General features: G+C 46.1%; 1 protein-coding gene across 2 annotated transcripts in view; it reads left to right on the forward strand.

The window, feature by feature from the left end:
- Window positions 1–18,801, forward strand: part of LRRC1 (leucine rich repeat containing 1) — a 91,086-nt gene that overhangs the window by 31,920 nt on the left and 40,365 nt on the right. Inside the window, exons 1-2 of one of the 2 annotated variants that reach the window (XM_032463307.1) lie at window positions 417–469; window positions 6,467–6,584. In XM_032463307.1, coding sequence (XP_032319198.1) covers window positions 440–469; window positions 6,467–6,584 — 148 coding nt within the window. In that variant the 5' untranslated portion in view covers window positions 417–439. Of the gene's footprint in view, window positions 1–416; window positions 470–6,466; window positions 6,585–18,801 lie in introns of those variants that run through there. The other variant, XM_032463306.1, reaches the window with a different exon arrangement.

Consider the following 18,801-nt stretch of genomic DNA (forward strand, 5'->3'; position numbering starts at 1 on the left):
CTTCACTTAGCTAATTAGAATACAGTTGCACAAATGTTTTGTTTGTGAGTTACCTGAGCACTTACTACTTTGTGGTCCTCTAACGTGGCTGTTCTTTGGATTTTCCCTGCTAGAATGTTGTTAACTGGCAGCAGTGTTGGGGGAGCCACTAAATGTTGCAAAAACCTCAATTTCCTCATCTGTGAACTGGAGGTAAAACACTTTACCTCATTGGTGCATAGAGGAATTCAGTTAAATAAAAGTGTCTACAAAAACTTCAATTCGAAAGGATACGTGCACCTCAATGTTCACAGCAGCACTATTTACAATAGCCAAGACATGGAAACAACCTAAATGTCCATTGACAATGACTGGGTAAAGAAGTTGTGGTATATTTTTTACAATGGAGTACTACTCAGCCATAAAAAAGAATAAAATAATGCTATTTGCAGCAACATGAATGGACCTGGAGATTGTCATACTAAATGAAGTAAGTCAAATAGAGAAAGATAAATATATGAGATCACTTATATGTGGAATCTTAAAAAATGAGACAAATGTACTTATTTACAAGATAGAAAGACTCACAGACACAGAAAGCAAATTTATGGTTACCAGGGGAGAAAAAGGGGGAGGGTTAACTTGGGATTTGGGATTAACAGATACACACCACCATGTATAAAATAGATAAACAACAAGGACCTACTGTATATATACCACAGGGAAGTATACTCAATATCTTGTAATAACCTATAATGGAAAAGAATCTGAAAAAGATTGTATGACTGAATCACTTTGCTGTGCACTTGAAACTAATATAACATTACAAATCAACTACACTTCAATAAAAATCAAAGTGTCTGTGTGTCCCTAGCCTAGTCTTTCATGACCAAAAGGGATCCATTCTTTATTGACTTCTACCAATTCTGTGCATGATTCGACATCTTTTTTGAGATGTAATTCACATGCCATACAATTTGCCCATTTGAAGTGCACAATTCAGTGGGTTTTGGATGTTTGTGGAGTTGTGCAGCCATTACCATGATTAATTTTAGAGTGTCTCCATCACCCTGAAAGGAACCTCATACCCATTAGTAGTAATTTCCCGTTTCCTAGGCAGCCACTAATCTACTTTCTGTAATTTTATGCATTTTTACCATCATGCTTATTATATTGAGTGCTAATAGGATTTTCATGTTTCTTATGGTACATTGAAGGTATTTTGAAATGCAGTCCTAATATTTTTAGAACTGAAAAGAGCCCTCTGACCATTTAATGCTTACTTCTTTTTTTTTTTTTTAATTGAAGTACCATCAATTACAGTGTGTCAATTTCTGGTGTAGAGCATAATGTTCCAGTCATGCTTATTTCTTACACAAGGAAACGGAGGACCAGAGAAGTCAAGTGACTCACCCGGGAGCATACCCATTCCCCTCTTCTTTACCAAAACACACTAAAAAAGTGTCTTATTAACACTTATTTCATCAGTAGTCCTTATTTTTGAGTGTTTGCTAAAACCATTTCAAATTCAAATTTGGGTGTGAGATATGCTTGTTTGAATTCTCTGCTTTAGCCAATGGATCTTTTTAATATTCTGTGAAAATTTCTTGGGTTTTTCCCTTTATTATAACTTTCTCATGTATCAAAAATCTTTTCAACCAATGTTTGTTCATAATATTAATGTATTTTTCTGTTTAACTTTCCTTTAGAAAAATCATTGCTCTGTGATTAACCATAGAATTTGCTGGGATAATCTGTGTAGTTTTTACATGGCACACCTGAGGATTCTATGCCATCTTGTGGTAGAGCGTTTACTCTACCAGATTTCCCCAAGAGTCCTCACAGACTCTTTGCCCCTTTCAAACGCTGCTCAGAGAGCTTTGTGTAAGAAGCCATACTATCATAAGGGAGAGGAAAGAGGCCTGTGGAGAACAGAGGGGCTCCAGCTGGTGCTGGCACTGCTGCCAGACTGGAAGAGTTAGACCAGGGGGGATCTCCACCCCTTCTGACCCTCTAGCTGAGTGTAACTGCATGAGTGAGGTCAGATGAAAAGAGCAGAGGAACTGCCCAGGCACCCCACGGAAATGTGAGAAGAGAAAAAAGCTCGTGTTGTTTTTGAGTCACTAAGTTTGGGATGATTTGTTACGCAGCAGTGGCTGACTGATACACACAGGTGCCAGTGTTGTAGAGACATTGAGATGATTAGAGAGTGTAATCCAGAAGAAGGGTTTATAAGCTTGTTGAGTTTTCTTCCCTGACTTTCTGAGGAAGTCAAAAACTTGAAGATTTAACGGATCTTAGTGGCTTGTGTCTGTATTATAAGAATACAGTTAATTTAAAGCATTTGGATGCCAAATTAAGATCCCATCAGGATAATAAGACAAGGATTGAGGAGTTACTGTTTTCATCTTGGGATGCTGTCAGAGAGGATTGTTTTTCCATCCGGTATGTGCTTCCCCAGTTGAATAAAGAGTGTTTGTGACAGGCTTTCTTTGAGGATGCTTTTAACATGCAGAACAAAACTTAAATTTGCTTGCCATTGGAATTTCTATTGGATGGGGAGCTTTGTAGGCTGTCATTTCCCCCAACGTAAACCTAACTTATTATTCACTGTAGATCTGAGTCTCTAATTGACTTGATTTCTCATATTATTTCTGACTGGTCCCTGAATGTATGGCTTTGGGGATGGTTTTTGTGCTGTTGCTATTATGCCTTTCCTGGAAAACAAAGTGAGCTTTTCATGCTTGAGTAAACACACGGATGCATTATGAAACTGTCAGACTCTTGGAACAATTGGCATAAGCTCAGTTATTCAAATGTGACTCTTTTGAATGGCTTTTGTGTCAGCTAATGCTTTAGTATAATGCAGCCTAAGGAAATGTCAGTACCTTTCCTTAAGAAATTAAATTTCAGCTCTACGATTAAAGAAATCCAAAGGATTAGACCTTTTGTTGAGCACTTTCGTTATCATATGCAGCTAATTGGTAGCATTCATTTGCTGAGATGCATAGTTCATTTTATTTTGAAATGTCTTTCCTTTTTTTTCCCTTAAAAAAATAAAGTTGTTCATGCCTTTCCTTTATTGCCCTGCACAACTTCCACACTCCCACAACCCTGCCCTGCTATGATCCCTTCCCCGCACGCACACCTTGTTTTTTCACATAGTGTACCTGCCATCTTGTTTTCTTTTTAAATTCTATTTGCATCGTAAATCTTTTTCAAGTTCTGTGGTGTTTATAGCGATCGATTTTGTTCTTTGCTTACTAGTGAATTACTAGTGATATGCTAATCATTTCCCTTCTTTGACATGTTTTTCATTTTTAGTGGTGAGAATGTGAAGGCATATTATGCATTGTAGCATGTTGTTCTTATCTGCAAGTATTTCATTTATGAGAATGGATGCCCCAAAGTATTGTTCTTATGTCAATGGACTTGAAGACTTGTTACAGTTTGTGTATTGCCCAAGTGATTTCTAAAAAGAGGATAACTTCTTTTTGATCATAGAAGTTACAATCCCTTGTACCCAAAAAAGAAAAAAAAAAGATGAAGCTTATTAAATGCGAGCACCCTTCAAAATTATCATTTGGAGCGCCCTGTACTCTTAGCAGAGCCTTTTTCCTTTATAAATTCAAGTTCTGTTTTTACCAAAGTAATATATGCAAGTAATTTTTGAAAAATCCAAGAAGTCGCATCAGGATCAGTGAGGGGTGGCAGCCTCGTGCCCCCCTCCCCCAACTCCAGGCTCTGGGTTTTGAGAACCCCCAGCTCTTGGTGTGTCTACGGACATCTGCCTCCACATCCCTAAATGGCTTGCTTTTACAGTTTGTTCTCCTACCCCCACTTTTTAGCTATTTATTGATTTTCTTCTATGGAAGATGAGTCTTTAGCACTTAGAGTTTCTTTCACATCCTTTCAATATTGACGTAATAAAAATTTTGTTCTAAATATATATGTCTTAAAATCTTATGACTATTGAAGTATTGTTCACAACCAAATCTTATATTTCTGCTATGATTATGTCTTATACTATTTATTTTTCCTGGAATTAATAACTCTCCTTTTTTGCTTGCTTTGTTTTCTCTATTTCAATTTCTCTTTTTTTTTTTGTCCAACTATTTTATTTTTATTTTTTAATTATTATTTAATTATTTTTTATTTTAAAAAATTTGGGGGGGGTTAATTAGGATTATTTATTTATTTATTTATTTTTAATGGCGGTACTGGAGATGGAACCCAGGAACTCTCATGTGTGCTGAGCACACGCTTCACCACTGAGCTATACCCTGCCCCCTCCCCATTTCAGTTTCTAAGTTATCACCAAGCAGATCTCGATACTTCCAAGCACCTCGGCTAAGCCCTCACGTGTGTTTTTATTTTAGTTTTTTTTCCAGAGCTCCCCTCTGGGAGCCCTCACATTCTTTTCCATATAGGCTGATCGCTCTTAGGACCTACTGCTCTGCTGACGCCTTGGAATTCCATCACTGTTTTATCCAGGGAATTTCCTCTGTCTCTGTTTTGCTGGTTCTCTGATGTCTGGATCTCAGCTCCTCCCCCTTTTAGATTTACTTCCACATTGTGATGGATTCTTGAGAAAGGTGCACGGAAGGTAAACTGTGAAACCACGCATGTCTGGAAGCATCTTTATTCTGTCGCCCTACATGGTTGATAGTTTGCTGGGTATGTAACTTTAGGTTGGGAATAATGTTTTCATGGCCTTTTAAAGGCATTGCTCCATTGGCTTCTTACTTTCAAGTCTGCTGTTGAGTTCAGTGCTGTTCTGACTCCCAGTCCTTTGTTATGACCCCCCTGCCCCCACCCTCTGGTCTCTGGAAGCTTTAGAATCTTCTTATTCTGGAGTCATGGAATTTTATAATAGTCCTTGGTATCCCTCTGTACTCTGTTTCATTCGTTTCATTGTCCCTGTCGTGGGCCCTTTCAGACTGGAAAACGTGTCCTCTGCCGTCCCTGTGTCTTCTCTCTGGAATACCTGTTCGTTGTAGTTAGCGCCTTGCGGTCCGATCCTTTACTCTTCCTATCTTTTCCTCTCCTGTTTCTCCATCTCATTGTCTTTCTATTCTACTTTCTGAGGGACTTTTTGTTAGGTTTATCTTTCATCTCTCTCTTTTTTCTTTTTTTGATTCTTACATTGATGTTGCACTAGCATCTAATTTCTGAGAGCTTATTCTTCGAAGCTTGCCTCTTAGCATCACACTGCTTCTCTGTCTCTAATTTCCCTGGGTATTCATTCCATTTTAGGCTGATGAAGTCTTCCCTGCCCCCGCCCTCGTATTTGTTTCTTCTGAGGGATGTGTGGACACCCACTCTCTTGCATGTTAAGGGCTTTTTGTCCTCCAGCGTCAGGAGAACCTCACCTGTTTAAATGAGATCCAGGCACTTGAAGGGGAAAAAAAAAAGATGATTGGAAGCCCAGTGTGCCTGGGTGGGGCTTGGAATGTGGGGCTTCCTGACAGTGCACCGTGAGCCTGTTTCCCCACCTGGAACCTGGCTGCGGGGAGGGGGGGTTGTTAGCACTGAGCAGCCTCTGACACCACCCCCCCAACCCCCGTGTGCGGCAGGGTACCACGCCCCTCCCTTAGCCATGCTTTCTGGTGCCTTGCCTGGTTGTGCAGGGTAGAGAAGGGGTTATGGGGACCAGCCATCCTTATGTCCATCTTCAGCCAGATCTCCTTTCTTCAGCAGTACCTGGACCTAACCTGTGATTGGCTGCTCACGCCAGGCTTCCATCTCAGCTGTGTTTTGATTCTTCCGTTGGCTACCCTTTGCTGATCTGTTTTCTGGCTTCGAGGATTTTGTTGCATGTCTACTTTGCTTCTTGTCCCCTCTCATTTTGAGTTGCCTTCGCGCCTTGTTGTCATATTTTTATGTCTGTGTTCATCTCTCTACAAATTCCTTTAATGCCATTTGAGTACCGTTTGCAGAGGGTGTGGGGCCACAGGCATGTGCTCAGAGTGCTGTGGTTAATGGAATTATCCAGAGCAGGCTCTTTTTTAGATTGGTCAGAAATGATTCTCCTCCACACGGTTGTGGAATATTTATATATTTTCTGATGCACTGTAATGTCTTTTAAAAATGTTTGAAAAATATTTTATTCTAATTTTCAAATATCTTTAATGTTGTCTTAGCATCAATTTTTCTTAGTAGAAAATGTCACCACCTAACTGGATAGCAGAAAGGAGTAATTACTGTTCTCATTGAGTTAGTTATTCATTTTTAAAAAAGTTTTAATTTTGAAATCATTGTAGATTGATAGGAAGTTGCAGAAATAGCACAGAGATGTCCTGTGTACTCAGTTTACCCCCGCGGTAACATCGTCACATGACTATGGTACAATATCAACATCAGGAAATTGATATTGGTGCCGTCCTCATTTTTAAAAGACGTAACTGTTTTTTAAATTTCATATTGGGCAAAAAAGTTTGCATTGCAACTATATGTGAGATCTGTATGGAACTGTTTTGTCTTTCAGCAATTTTTCCAGCTAGTCAAATTACGAAAGCTTGGACTTAGTGATAATGAAATTCAGCGGCTCCCTCCAGAAATAGCAAACTTCATGCAGCTGGTCGAACTTGACGTATCCCGGAATGGTAAGAAAAAGATTCCACTCGAATTGTCCGTTTGTTTCTTCTGACGCCGGGGGCCGTTCTCAGTAAGTACAGCTGGCTGCGTGCTACCAGAGGTGCTTTTCCCCTGATGCTTGCAGGAAAGCTACCCGTCCATTTGAGGGTGAAATTAAGGCCATACTGAAAAGCTCAGTCACCTTTTAGGTGTTTCCTCCAATATTCCACGGCACAGTTTTTGAGACGCCAACTTTCTCAAAGTGGGGTTGCTCTGATTCACAGTGGTGGAGAGTGGACTGGGAAAGCCACAAGCTTGCCTCTTCATGTTACCGGGTGTGACAGTGAGGGCTGGTGGTTCATCCTGTGTCCCAATCCTGCGGGCTGCTGAGGTCAGGGGAGCTGCCCCGGGAAGGACTGCTTTCTCCCGGCGGTGGCCCCGGTACCAGGGGTGCTCCTGTGAGCATCCGCCTCCCTGCAGTGAACGGACCTGTGTGTTGTCCTTTTATTTCTAACTAAGCCGCGGTCAGGTCTGCCCACCTGAATTTGTGTGGCACATTTGTGAGTTTATTTTGATTTCCAGATTTCACTGTAATGTTTCCTTTTCATTGAGCACTTCAATAGGGTATTTCTATCCTGTTTAGCCTTTCACTTTTAAATGAGTGCCCTGGTTTAACCTTGTGTTTTAAAGCCCTTCGAGCCTTCCCCAGTGGGCTGGTCCCACTGCCAGTTGGAGCGTGTTTGATAAATTACTTTAAGTTTAAGTGGCAGCTCCCAGAGGCTGTGTCTTGAGGGATGGAATTCAGTGCTTGCAAGGACTCTGGTTTAATTTCCCCAGGATAAGCCCACATGTACTCCCTATTGTTTGTAAACATGATAATCCTTTTCTTTCTCTCGTATTACACACCTGCTTTGTGTTTTGTTTTGTGTTCCTACAAAAATCTGTAGATTTCTTCCCAGTGAACCTTAGGTCTGGCCCTTCCTGTCTGATGTCCTCCACAGAAACCCCAAGGACCAGATGCAGGATTTTCTTGCAGGCCGTTGTTAAAAGACAGTGATGACCATCAGTATTTGTTTGAAAACGCAGTGAAGAAAAAATGATTTTATCCCCCACTTTTAAAATTCCTGCCACCTAGCAGATCCTGTAAATTAGAAACTGTCTTTAGACCGAGCCGTACTTTCTTGACTTAGGGTTCTCTTTTCGTTTTATGAGAATTATTTCTTACCTTGAAGGTACTAGAAAAAGTGGAAAAAATTTTTTTCAATTGAAGGATAGTTGATTTACAGTGTGTTTGAAAAAAAGTGATTTTGGGGGCTTGTTTTCCAATGGCATGTTTGGTTGCAGGGGCCCAGCTCAGCTTAGATAAAGGGGTTTGATTATAAAGGTGGGGCTGGAACCAACATTCTAGAAGCATTGCCACGGAGCTCACGTCATATACCATGTTCGGAGTCCCGTGGCCTGTCTTCGTGGACCTGATGTGGCACCAGCCTCTCCAGACCTGCTGTGCTGTGGCCTCTCACCCCCTTGCTAGGACATCTGGTTGCCAGCTCTAAACGACGACTGGTTGACCCAGCTCTTTTTCTTTTTTTTTTTTTTTTTAAGTTGACCATCAGCCATAGCTCTAGGTCACGGGACACCCTAAAGAGTGGCCGCCCTGGGACATGGTGGCAGGCAGTGCCCTGCACTCAGCACAGATGTCGTTGACGGATGGTGTCCCTCACCCTGGATGTGGCGGGGGCGGGCATCGGAGGCCCGTGGTGCAGCTGAGGCTGTCCTGCGTCCCCCTGTCTCGGGTGCACGTTTTCGCAGCTACCCTCTCCTGTCTTGGCAGTTGACTCAGTCGTAAAGCCTAAGAAAGAGCAGACGTGTGAGCTGAGTTATTTGGGAGGAGAGAAAACCTAAGAGCTTGAACACAGAGCCTCCAGCCCCGTCACCAACGCTGGTGGGACAGGACGCTCTGTGGGCAGGCGGCATCGTCAGCCAGCAGTTTTACCGGCTCCCATGGCGGCTGCTGCTTTTCCAGCATTCAGAGGAGGAAGAAGGGCCCCCTGCCTCTTCCCTCGTGTCCGCTTAACGCCTTCCAGTGCGTTGCTGGAAGAAGGAAAGCTTTCTCTGAGGTCGTATCAGGACACAGTGTTTTCTCTCCCCGGGATACCTCGCCCCCCCCACCTTTGTTTCCCCCTCATTTTCAGCTTCTCCTCCTGCGGTTGTTGGAGTTTTGGGGAAGGACCTTGCAGCCCCTCCGCTTTTCATCAGGCTCCTGGAGAAATGCTGAGGACGGGTGAACCGCCCCTTCCCCTGCTGGCAGACCTCGCTCTGGCTCGTGTGTGTGTACATGTGTGTGTGTGCGTGTGTGCGTGTGTGGCGGGGGTGGAGGGAGCTTTCTTTGTAGTGGTGAAAAAAACGCACAGATGACTGAGCAGAAGAAGGTCACTGTTTCAGTCTCACCCACAGGAACACAGGTCTTGAGCTATTCCAGATCAGGACAATCTCCCTGAGTCTCCTCTCTCACCTTCTGCTGATAAAATCCCATTAATGTGAATCTCCAAGGCAGCTGAGTAGTTAAGTCAAAGTTACACAGGCCGCAGCCTGAGAGAGGCAGCTTGAGGACCCCTACTTGGCAGGGATGCAGGCATCTGGGAGGGTTTGGGGCTCGTGTCTGGAGGCCCCTGTGAGCCGACAGCCCCGGCAGAGGTGGCCTCCTCCATCATCCGAGGCTGTTCCTTTGAGTCCTGCGCAGCTGGGTTGTAGCAGGGCCACAGCCAATGCTGGCTGCTGTCACACTGGGCTCTTTATTGGCCTCCTGGGTTCCTGATTTGCCAGAGAGCATTGCTGGACAGTGGAGGGAAAGGCTACCGAAAGCAAAGGATTATGTTAAAATGGAGATTTTGATGCACTGGGTCTGGAGCTTCTGCATTGCTAAGAAGCTCCCTGGGGATGCCAGCCCTGGTGGTCCACCTGCTGGCCCACCCACCCTGCTTGCACCACCAAGGAGCAAGTTCTTAGCTGTACCCACTTTGCAGCCTGCCCCTATCAGCGTCCCGTGGTCAGGAGCACGGATTTGCTCAGCTTCCGGCGGCCTTGCACCTGCCCACATGGGAGGTGGGAAACCTCCACGATATTCCAGCTTAAAGCCTGAGAGGCTCGAGCTGACGAAGTTCAAGTTGGCTTCCATTCCCGGGGCAAAATTCTGCCTCTCCTGACATTCCCTTGCTCAAGGGAGGGAGAAAAGACAAGTTTCCTGTTCCTCACCAAAAGAAACCTGCAAATGAAGAGGAGAGGAGTTTTTCCAGGCTCATTTCCCAGGCCAGGAAGAGCCACCAGGACCTCCAGACCCTGACTGCTGTGGTGTCGCTCTCTGAAGTTTCAAGAACAAAGTCAAGAGAATTGAGTGTGGAGTCAGAAAGGAGAAGTGTGAGCTGGGGGAGGGGGAGGAGGAGGGCAGGGCTGATGGGTTGGGGACAGACTGTGGGGACTTTTTCCTGGGATGAGCACAGTGTGAACGGTTCTGTCCCCAGAATGACAAGATGTGCTGGGCAGAGAGGGCTGGGGGTGGAGCCTCCACCTGCCCCTCCATGCCAGCCGCGCCCTCCCACCCCTCCACCGGTGGGATGCTGGACCTTGCTCCGTGCAAACCCAGAGAGAGGCCAGGACACTGACCGGCTTCTCATGTCCTAACTTGGTCAGTTATTTTTTTTTTTAATCAGACAAATTAGCTAAAATCTATATAGGATTAAAGAAACCTGGTATTGCCCCATAGATTAAAGAATGATGGGAGTATATAAAATTAGTACATGAATGTGTGATTAAAATACTGGCCAAAAAAAAGCACATGGACTTCAGATTAAGATCTGATGCTATTTTCTATGGTGAAGTGTGTACACTTTAATGCTTGGACTCTGTGCCTGTTTTCTCTGCTCACTGATTCTTAGCTGTTCCAGGCAAATGGTCTCTGGATATGTGAGAAGAGATATTACCCTATTGTAGTATCCTGCTACCCACGCATCTGGGGCAGACTTTCCTAATGCATTGTGAATCCTGCCTGAAGGGTTAGTAATTTGAGTTTTATAGTCTATGCTGTAATTTGACTTACGTCACAGTACTGTGTCATTATCCATTTAGTTCATTTTTTTCCCCAAAGTGTGAAGCATATGCCACGAGCACTATAAGAGAGCATTTTAAGTGGTGCTGCAAAACAGCAATTTTTAATATTGAGTTGTAGTGAGGAAGTTGTACCCTTTTTCCTTCCTTTAGAAAAATTGTATTTCCTTTGGGTTGCTTTCTGTAAAATTTAATGATGCTCTGTTGCACTGTTATCTTCTGTATCTGGCAGTGGTAATAGCTTTGTATTCATATTAGTGATTCAAAAATTTTTGAATCTTCCTCCCATTAGAAAAGTCAAATGAAAAGAATGAGGTAAATCATAACACAAGTGCTCTGCCAGTGTGGCAAAAATTGTGAAGGTGAGGTGGGGATGGGTGACGTGATGGGGACCCTGATCAGCGTTAGCAAACCCCACCAAAGAGGGGGTGAGTTTATTTCTCATATGGAGCAAACCATACTGCCTGCAGAAAAAACATGGCAGGAGACCGCATGAAATCCTTGCGAATTACTTTGCAAACCTGAGTTAGCAAGAAACGAAAAGATAGTTTTAGTTCAAATCATCGTTGGCAGCCGGACATCCCTTCCGAGTAAGCAGATGGACGGCTCGTCTACCAGCAGGATGGTCGTCCTGCCAAGTTGAGATGCTCGACTCTGCCGAAATGCTTGGGCTGGCTGTCTTCTGTCCGACCACAAGCTGCTGACCAGTGTCTGTGGTCTGTAGCTGTGGGTTTGCTTAATGAAATCTAAGGCCATCTGGAAGCCTGCTGAAACGACCTGATGTACCGTCAAGTCTTGGTGCTTCTGAGTGTGCCGTGAAAAAAGGCTCTCTCTGGCAAGCAAGGAATCCGGTGTGTCTAGAAGCCCTCCTACTTGGCTATGAACAGTTAGCCTTTTTTTCTTTTGTTTTTTGTAATAACTACATATACCCACACCAGAAGTGTGGCAGAAGCCAGTTTCAGCCCCTGCAGACTGCAGATGTGCCACGGGGTTAGTGCTCGCTCTGCTTAGCACCTGCTCCCGCTCTAGACTTAATCCATGGTTTTAGCAGGTGAGTTTCTTTGTCACAGTCGCTGCTAAAGTGTGGCAGGAGACGCGGGGTGAAGCCCACAGTGCCTGGCCACTCTGCCGCGTAGGTGGAGAGCCAGGTCATTTCCACCCCCGGCCTTTGCACACGCTGCTGCTTTCCTGTCATGAGCCCTTTCTCTGTCCTAACCCTTACCTTCTCTTTTGTTAGGAAGAGGGGTTAATAATAGAAAAAAGATAATTGCCTGCAGCTCACATTTTAATTCCAGACAATAATAATTATTTTCAAAGTGAAGGGTGCAAAGAAATTGGGCTTCTGTCATGTTTTCTCATCACCTTTCTGTGCTACAAAGTTTTTTTTGTTTTTTTCCAGGGAGCATTGTTTAAATGTGAGCATGCATAGAACACTGAAAGGGTTGGAATACACTTTGCCAAGAGACCCTCCCTCCCTTTTTGGTACTATAAAGAAACATCGGTGATATTTTCTCAAATAAACCTGAAAAATCTATCACAAATTAATGTCACAATTTTTTTTTTTTTTTTTTTTTTTTTGCAGGGGGTAGGTAATTAGGTTTATTTATTTATTTGGTTTTTTGATGGAGGTACTGGGGATTGAACCCAGGACCTGGCGCATGCTAAGCACACGCTCTACCACTTGAGCTATACCCTCCCTCCATACAAATTGCTAACTCCAAAGGGAAGTTTTGACAACAGTGCCTTGGCTGACAATGGTTTTGGATCTCTCTCAGTTTGTTTTGCATCTCCTCAGACCAGTGGTTTCACTTTTTATAGTGGACTGGATTTTAAAAAACATCCAAACATTACCTAATGCCAATTTAGGAAATAAACAAAGACACTGACGGTCCTTTATGTTACTCAAAATCTGCCTCAGGGAGCAATTCCAAAGAAGTGTAACAGAGTAAACTGTTGTTAATCTAATATTAATTAATAAAACTGCTGTTACTCTTAATTAAAGAGTGAAAAATGATTGTTACTCTTTATTAAGTAATTCAGAGGTTGCTTTCCTCTTATCAGAAAAATTGTGACTGTGCTGAATAGGTTGTGAGTTTATGTAACCTTCTCTCTCCCTCTGTTTTTGAATTAGCATGTTTGTCATAGAGATGTGCCCTCTGAGTTTGAGATCAACACCTCTGAATGTATTCTGTAGGTCAGTAAGCTCCTCAGTTGGTCTGGGTTCTCCCCCCACCCCCGCCCCGCGTGGGTCACTCGCTCAGCCTTCACCTGCTACGCCCAGTGCCAGATGCTGGATTTTCCAAAACAAGGGGGAAGGTGTAGCTCAAGTGGTAGAGCGCATGCTTAGCGTGCATGAGGTCCTGGGTTCAGTCCCCAGTATCCGCCTCTAAAAATAAATAAACCTAATTACCACCAAAATAAAATTATTAAATAATACAAAGCAGTGTTGGACTTACACGGACTGGGCTGAGTTGAAGACACAAAAATAATTGCAGCGGTCTCTCCTGAAATAAAACAAAATCCCAACACGTGGGATGCTAGTCTCCACTCGCTGTTTAGGCAGTTGACCTGGGTACCGACTTGACAGTCTCCAGCTGTAAAAGTGCTTGTTGAGGGCGAGCGGCCACGTGGCTTCCCTCGGATTTTGAGGTCACCTCGTTTGTCATGTGAATCGGGCTTGAGCCAAGAGACAGGGCGTCTCCAGGCAGCCGAGGGCCGGATGGCATCTCTCCACGAGGATGGCGACGGCTTAAGATGCTGTTGTGAGCACAGACAGTGCTCTGAGCCAATTAAGCCAGAAAAGACACGTCTCAGAGAGGGATGAGGGAACCGAGGAGGAAAGAGGGAACGAGGGGCAGGATTCAGAACCGACACTTGAGGATTGTATATAGAAACGCTGGGGTTTTAGATTAGCTTTGTAAGTATTGACAGTGTCCTCAATCTAACACACCTGCTCAAAGCTAATAATGAATTATGATTCTTAAATCTTTTCAGTTTGGAAAAGCCTTGGACCCAGGTCTTTTTTTTTTTTTTTAATGCTTATGAGTGTCAACGATAGTTCATAATACAAACGTATACAGCCAGACACAGATGGATGGGCTCCCGTTTGCTAATAGCACAAAACCTGTGCGAGATGCGTGAGGTTTTTTAACTTGAATTTTTTCTCAGCAAGCTCCGAGGTAACACTTCTAGGGTAACTGCTGTGCTGTCTTGGCAAAAGATTGGTGTATTGCCATAGAACAAGGAAAGCCAAATGCTGAGAGTGTCAAGGGTTTTATGTTTGAAAGGAGAGGAAAGAGATTAGATAATGTGAAGGTCCCGGGTCCCTGGGAAGCGGGTGTGGCTTTGTCTCTCATGGCCGGTGGGTCTTGCTTTCACTTACTTAACATAGGTTTGTGGGCACCGTCCTTACCATTGTTGTCAAACATTTAAATGTTTTAACAAGGCGGATGCATCACTAACTCTTGCCTTTTCGACTTTCTGGGGGAAACATGACTGTGGCCTGTTTAGCACAACAGGGCGCTGTAGGCGTGGAAGGCAGGGCTGGCCTCGGCCAGGTAACCGGCCAGGTAACCAGCAAGGTGGGAGGTTTCCAGAGGGTGTGAGACGTTAAAGGCCAACCAGACAGAGTAACGAAAGAGGCGAGTCAGCGATTTAGAAGTCTCTACCTGATGTCGGATTCTTGTGTCGAAATAAGTCAGGGAGGCACGGTCACGCCCCGGGCCTTGTGGAGATGGGGGTACATGGGGAAGGAACCGGGGCAGAAGCGGGCCAGGCGTAAAACGCTCAAGGGCGTTTCAGGGCCTGTGAAGCGGTCGGTTCTGTACTTAGCCGACGTAGGTTTTGTTTGTGAAGGTGCTCGGGGCAAGTGCCACCACGCGGCGGTCCACGCGTCGAGCGTTTGCCTCTGCTGTTCACCCTTTGTTTGATGGTCTTGCAGAATGTGAACCAAGAGGCAGGGCCGATGGGGCGGGGCAAGATGAACACGGGGTCTGGGCGTGTGGACAGACGTGGGGGGGCCCGAGCCAGGCACTTGACGCTCGGCCACAACAAAAGGCAGGGCCCCCCCCCCTCCTGAGTAGCACCCGGGAGAGGGGCGCTGAGATCCCTCCGGGCAGAGGCCCTAGCTAAGCTGGGGGGGTGGCAGGCACCCTGCGGAACCGCGTGGGTCATGAGTGTCCCTCCCCTCCCCATCTGACACGGACTCCACATCCAGGCCCCCGCCTCAGCTCTACCAGGGACCAGCCAGCCTGCAGGTGTGACCAGTTGGAGCATGCAGAGGGCTCCCTGCGGCCATCGGCTCTGGTCTTCTGGAGTGCTCCCCTCCTGCCAGTCGAAGCTGCTCTTCTTTCTAAAATCCCTCTTGGCTGTGCCAGCAGCCGCTCTGACCTTCCTCCAGGATCCAACGGGAAAAAATAAACTCAAAGAAGTGTTCTAAATAAAGGTGGCATGGTTCACGGTGAAATGTACAACCAGGCACTGGTGAAGTCCTGGCTGGAATGTGTGCTTCCCTGAGATAAGGGACAGAGAGCAGGACACTTTTAGACTGAGTTTTATTCATCTCTTGAATATTTAACCGGCACCAGGTGTTCAAGTGCTGTGCTGGGAGCTAGGATGGCAAGTCAGATTAGTGACAGAGATTTAGCGGGCAGGGGTGGAAGGACCAAGTCCATCTGGGGTGACAGGGCGGTGTCAGAGGTGTGACTGAAGGAGCCAGGGAGGGGCCCCATCATTCCCGGGAGGAGAGGGGTATTAAGAAGGCTTACTGGGCAAGATGACATTTACCAAGCTCTGAGGAGCAAGGAGCAGGTGGAGACATTTCCAGGCAGATGATGTAGCACAAGTGTGTGTCTGAAGGTTTGAAATAGTGCAAAGGATTTGGGAAACACAAGATATCCTGTGTGGCAAGAGACGAGGCTGGAGAGAGGCAGATGGCTGGGCCTGTGTGCTCGCCCCAGGAGTGTTTCCTTGAAAGCCTGGTTTGGGGGAGGGGGTGGCGCTATGCAAGGGTTTCCAGCAAGGGAGTAACTCAGCTCACTCAGCACCAGCAGGGAGCGCGGGGCTGATCAGGGCAGCCTGGATGCAGAAGGCCTGGCACCCCTGTGGGGGATGGAGGGATGGGAGTGGGAGCAGGGAAAATGATACTGAGGGGCAGGGTGAGGGAGAGGCCTGGGTCTGGGGTGGACAACCACTTCCCTCCATGGGGGAGACGGGAGACCCCAGAGAGGGCCAGATCTGAGGGGAAAATGAGTTTATTTGTGGACACGTGGAGGGAAGGATGCCTTTTTTTTTTTTTAAATGAACACACTGATTTTCATTAATTTATTTTTTTGGGGGGAGGTAATTAGATTTATTTATTTATTTATTATTATGTTTAGTGGAGGTACTGGGGATTGAACCTAGGACCTCGTGTGCGCTAAGCATGAGCTCTGCCAATGAGCTATCCCCGCCCCCCAGCTTTTGGAAGATCTAAATGGGGCTGTAGCTGAATGTACGGGTTCAGGGGAGACATGTTAGCAGGAGAGGAAGGTTTGGGAGTCATCCGTGTGCAGGTGATGGTTGAAGCTGCCGCCGTGAAGGGCACGAGGCGTGCAGAGTATCACTGGGGAAGGGGACGCAGAGGGAGATTCTGAGAAGGCTTAGTGGGAGGGTTTGTCAGTAGCGCTGAATGAACTGCAGAAAAGGCTGAGCGAGAGAGTGGCTGCCGGGTCATCACGGAAGACATCCCGGAGAATTGACCTCATGGGCTAAAGCTTTCAGATTAATGGATGGAGTTGTTGTCTTGGACGGGACTGTCCAGGCAGGACTTTGGGGAGCACCGTCGTGAAGGACTGGAGAAAAGAGACTTGAGAGAGTGACTGAGAAGGAGCAGGGAGAGAAACAGGCGCATCGGGAGAGCTCGCCTGGGAACCAGAGTCCGGGAAGCACGTCCAGGAAGGCTGGGCGGAACAGTCAGTAAACGTGGGCTGGGAAGTTTCCGTTGGACTTGGCACCCGGCTGGTCATCTGTAACGGCGGAAGCGATGCCAGAGCGGCTGACAGCACACGGCGCTGCTTGTTCTGTGCTTTTCCCTGGACTCTTTGCAAGGTCAGAGGAACGCTGGAAAAACACCATTTCTGGGAGGAAACAGCAGCGATCAGAGTTTCCTGCCGGACCTGCCAGGTCTAAGGGCTGTGAGCGATCAAGCTGGGATGTATGTCTTGGACAGCTGACTATGATACAACTAATGGGGAATTTCATAGCTCTGGTCATAATGTGTGTGTGTCTGATCAGTGTCTAGCATGGGAACGAGCCGTCCAGGCGGACCCGGAAGACAGAAGGTGGGGGACCAGTCACCAGTATTCTGCGGCTGGGACCAGAGTGCGCTCTGGGCAGTTTACGCCTGGTAATTCCACATTAAGTGTTGAGGACCACAGACGATGCTCCCTCCTTCTAAAACCCTTCAGTAATTGCACTGACCCATTGTGTTTCCAAGTTTATTTCATCTTGGGATTTTTTTTTTTTTTAATTATAAAAGCAGCGTATGGTTCACTGTAAAAAGTCAATGGAGGCAAATAAAGTTTAGGTCATCAACCTGCCCTTCCCACTTCCAGACTCTCCCCACCCTGGTGAGGTTGCCAGTGTTGGGTGTCACACCACACTGGGCTTCTTCTGAAGGTACCTCCCTTCCCCACTGCTTCCCGAGATCATGGAGGGCACAGACTTGCCTTCCTTACCTTTTTCTCCTCACCTTCTGCCATGTAGCTGGACATAAGCCGCCAGGGTCTGTTAATTATTAGCTACATGAATGATCAGAGAAATGAACGAGTGAATGAATGGGACGATTTCTCAGGCTTTGCCCTTGGGGCCGTTGGCTTCTGTTTAAACTTCAGCGAGAAACCGATACAAGAGGAGAGCCTCCGTTTTGGTCACTGACTCGTACGAGTGCTGTGGATGGCGCTGTGTCATGGGGTGCAAGGTCTGCAGCCCCTTTTTCAAGCCTAGAGGGGCAGACTGAATTACGTGAATTAAAATTAATTCAGAAAGCGGGAGATGACTGGCAGGAGAACCAGTCAGAGATGAGCGGCTCAGCACTGCCGTGGCATTAGGTGTGATCTGATCTTCATAATGCATTTTCAGCTCTTAGAAAGAAGCACACAGGAACTTCTACATTGAGTTCACACAGCCTAGAAGCGTTTACTGTGCTGCTCTGCACGTCAGGCACTGGGGTTAAGTCATCATAGGTAGAGCTGAAGGAAGAATCCTGTCCAAGAGACACAAGCTATAGTCGGTCCCAGAGGCCTTCCAACCACGGGGGCTAAACCGTATTTGTAGGTGTAAAAGGGAGGATGGAGAAAAATGGCCAAGTTCAGCAAATTAGAATGTCCTGCTGATCATCAGACCACAGATAAAGGGGATTTCAGGTACCACAAGAACAGGAATTCTTTCCAGTTGGAGATTGAGACTGGATTCCGGTCTTCCCTCCTTCCCTGGGGGTGGCGCTTCTCCAGGTGGGCTCTGGGACCGCCTGCCTCAGAATCCTTGTTAAAATCGCGTATTTCCCACTTTCCCCAAGGACTCCACAGTTAGGATTCCCAGAGCACGATCCCCAGAGTCTGCATTTTAATCTCCAGGGAAAGCTCACGTAAGTTAAATTGGAGCCGGGAGTCACTCATTTAAGAATCTAACAGAGCCTACACAGTCCCTGAGGGGGCTGAGGTCCTGAACAGTATTTAGGCCAGAAGGGGGTCCTTACAGTCTGAGCTTCAGCCTTGGGCTAAATCCGCAGCTTAAGTACAGAAAACGGGTTTTGCCCAGCCTGAAATTCACGTGTCTGTCTTAATAACCCAGATATTACAGGTAGAGGGGTGTAAGAATTGGTTTTATTTTAAAAATGGGAAGGAGGTAGTTAGATTAGATTCAAACGGTCCCCTTTCCATCCTTTTCCTGCCTCTTTCCCCCCATTCCTTTCCCATCTTCTACTCCACAACAAAACAGCTTTATTTGACCTCCCCCTGCTGTCCTGCCTGTCTGCCAGAGTCTGCGGAAGCCCTCAGACTGCTCTGTTTCCACCTCAGGGCAAAAATGGCTTCACCCTGGAGGTGCCCTGCGGGTGGGAGCCGTCGGTGATTGTTGGGTACCACACCAGCCACTCCGGCACGGCCG

Source organism: Camelus ferus, chromosome 20 (assembly GCF_009834535.1).
Source record: "Camelus ferus isolate YT-003-E chromosome 20, BCGSAC_Cfer_1.0, whole genome shotgun sequence".
In the NCBI taxonomy this organism is placed as follows: Eukaryota; Metazoa; Chordata; class Mammalia; order Artiodactyla; family Camelidae; genus Camelus; species Camelus ferus.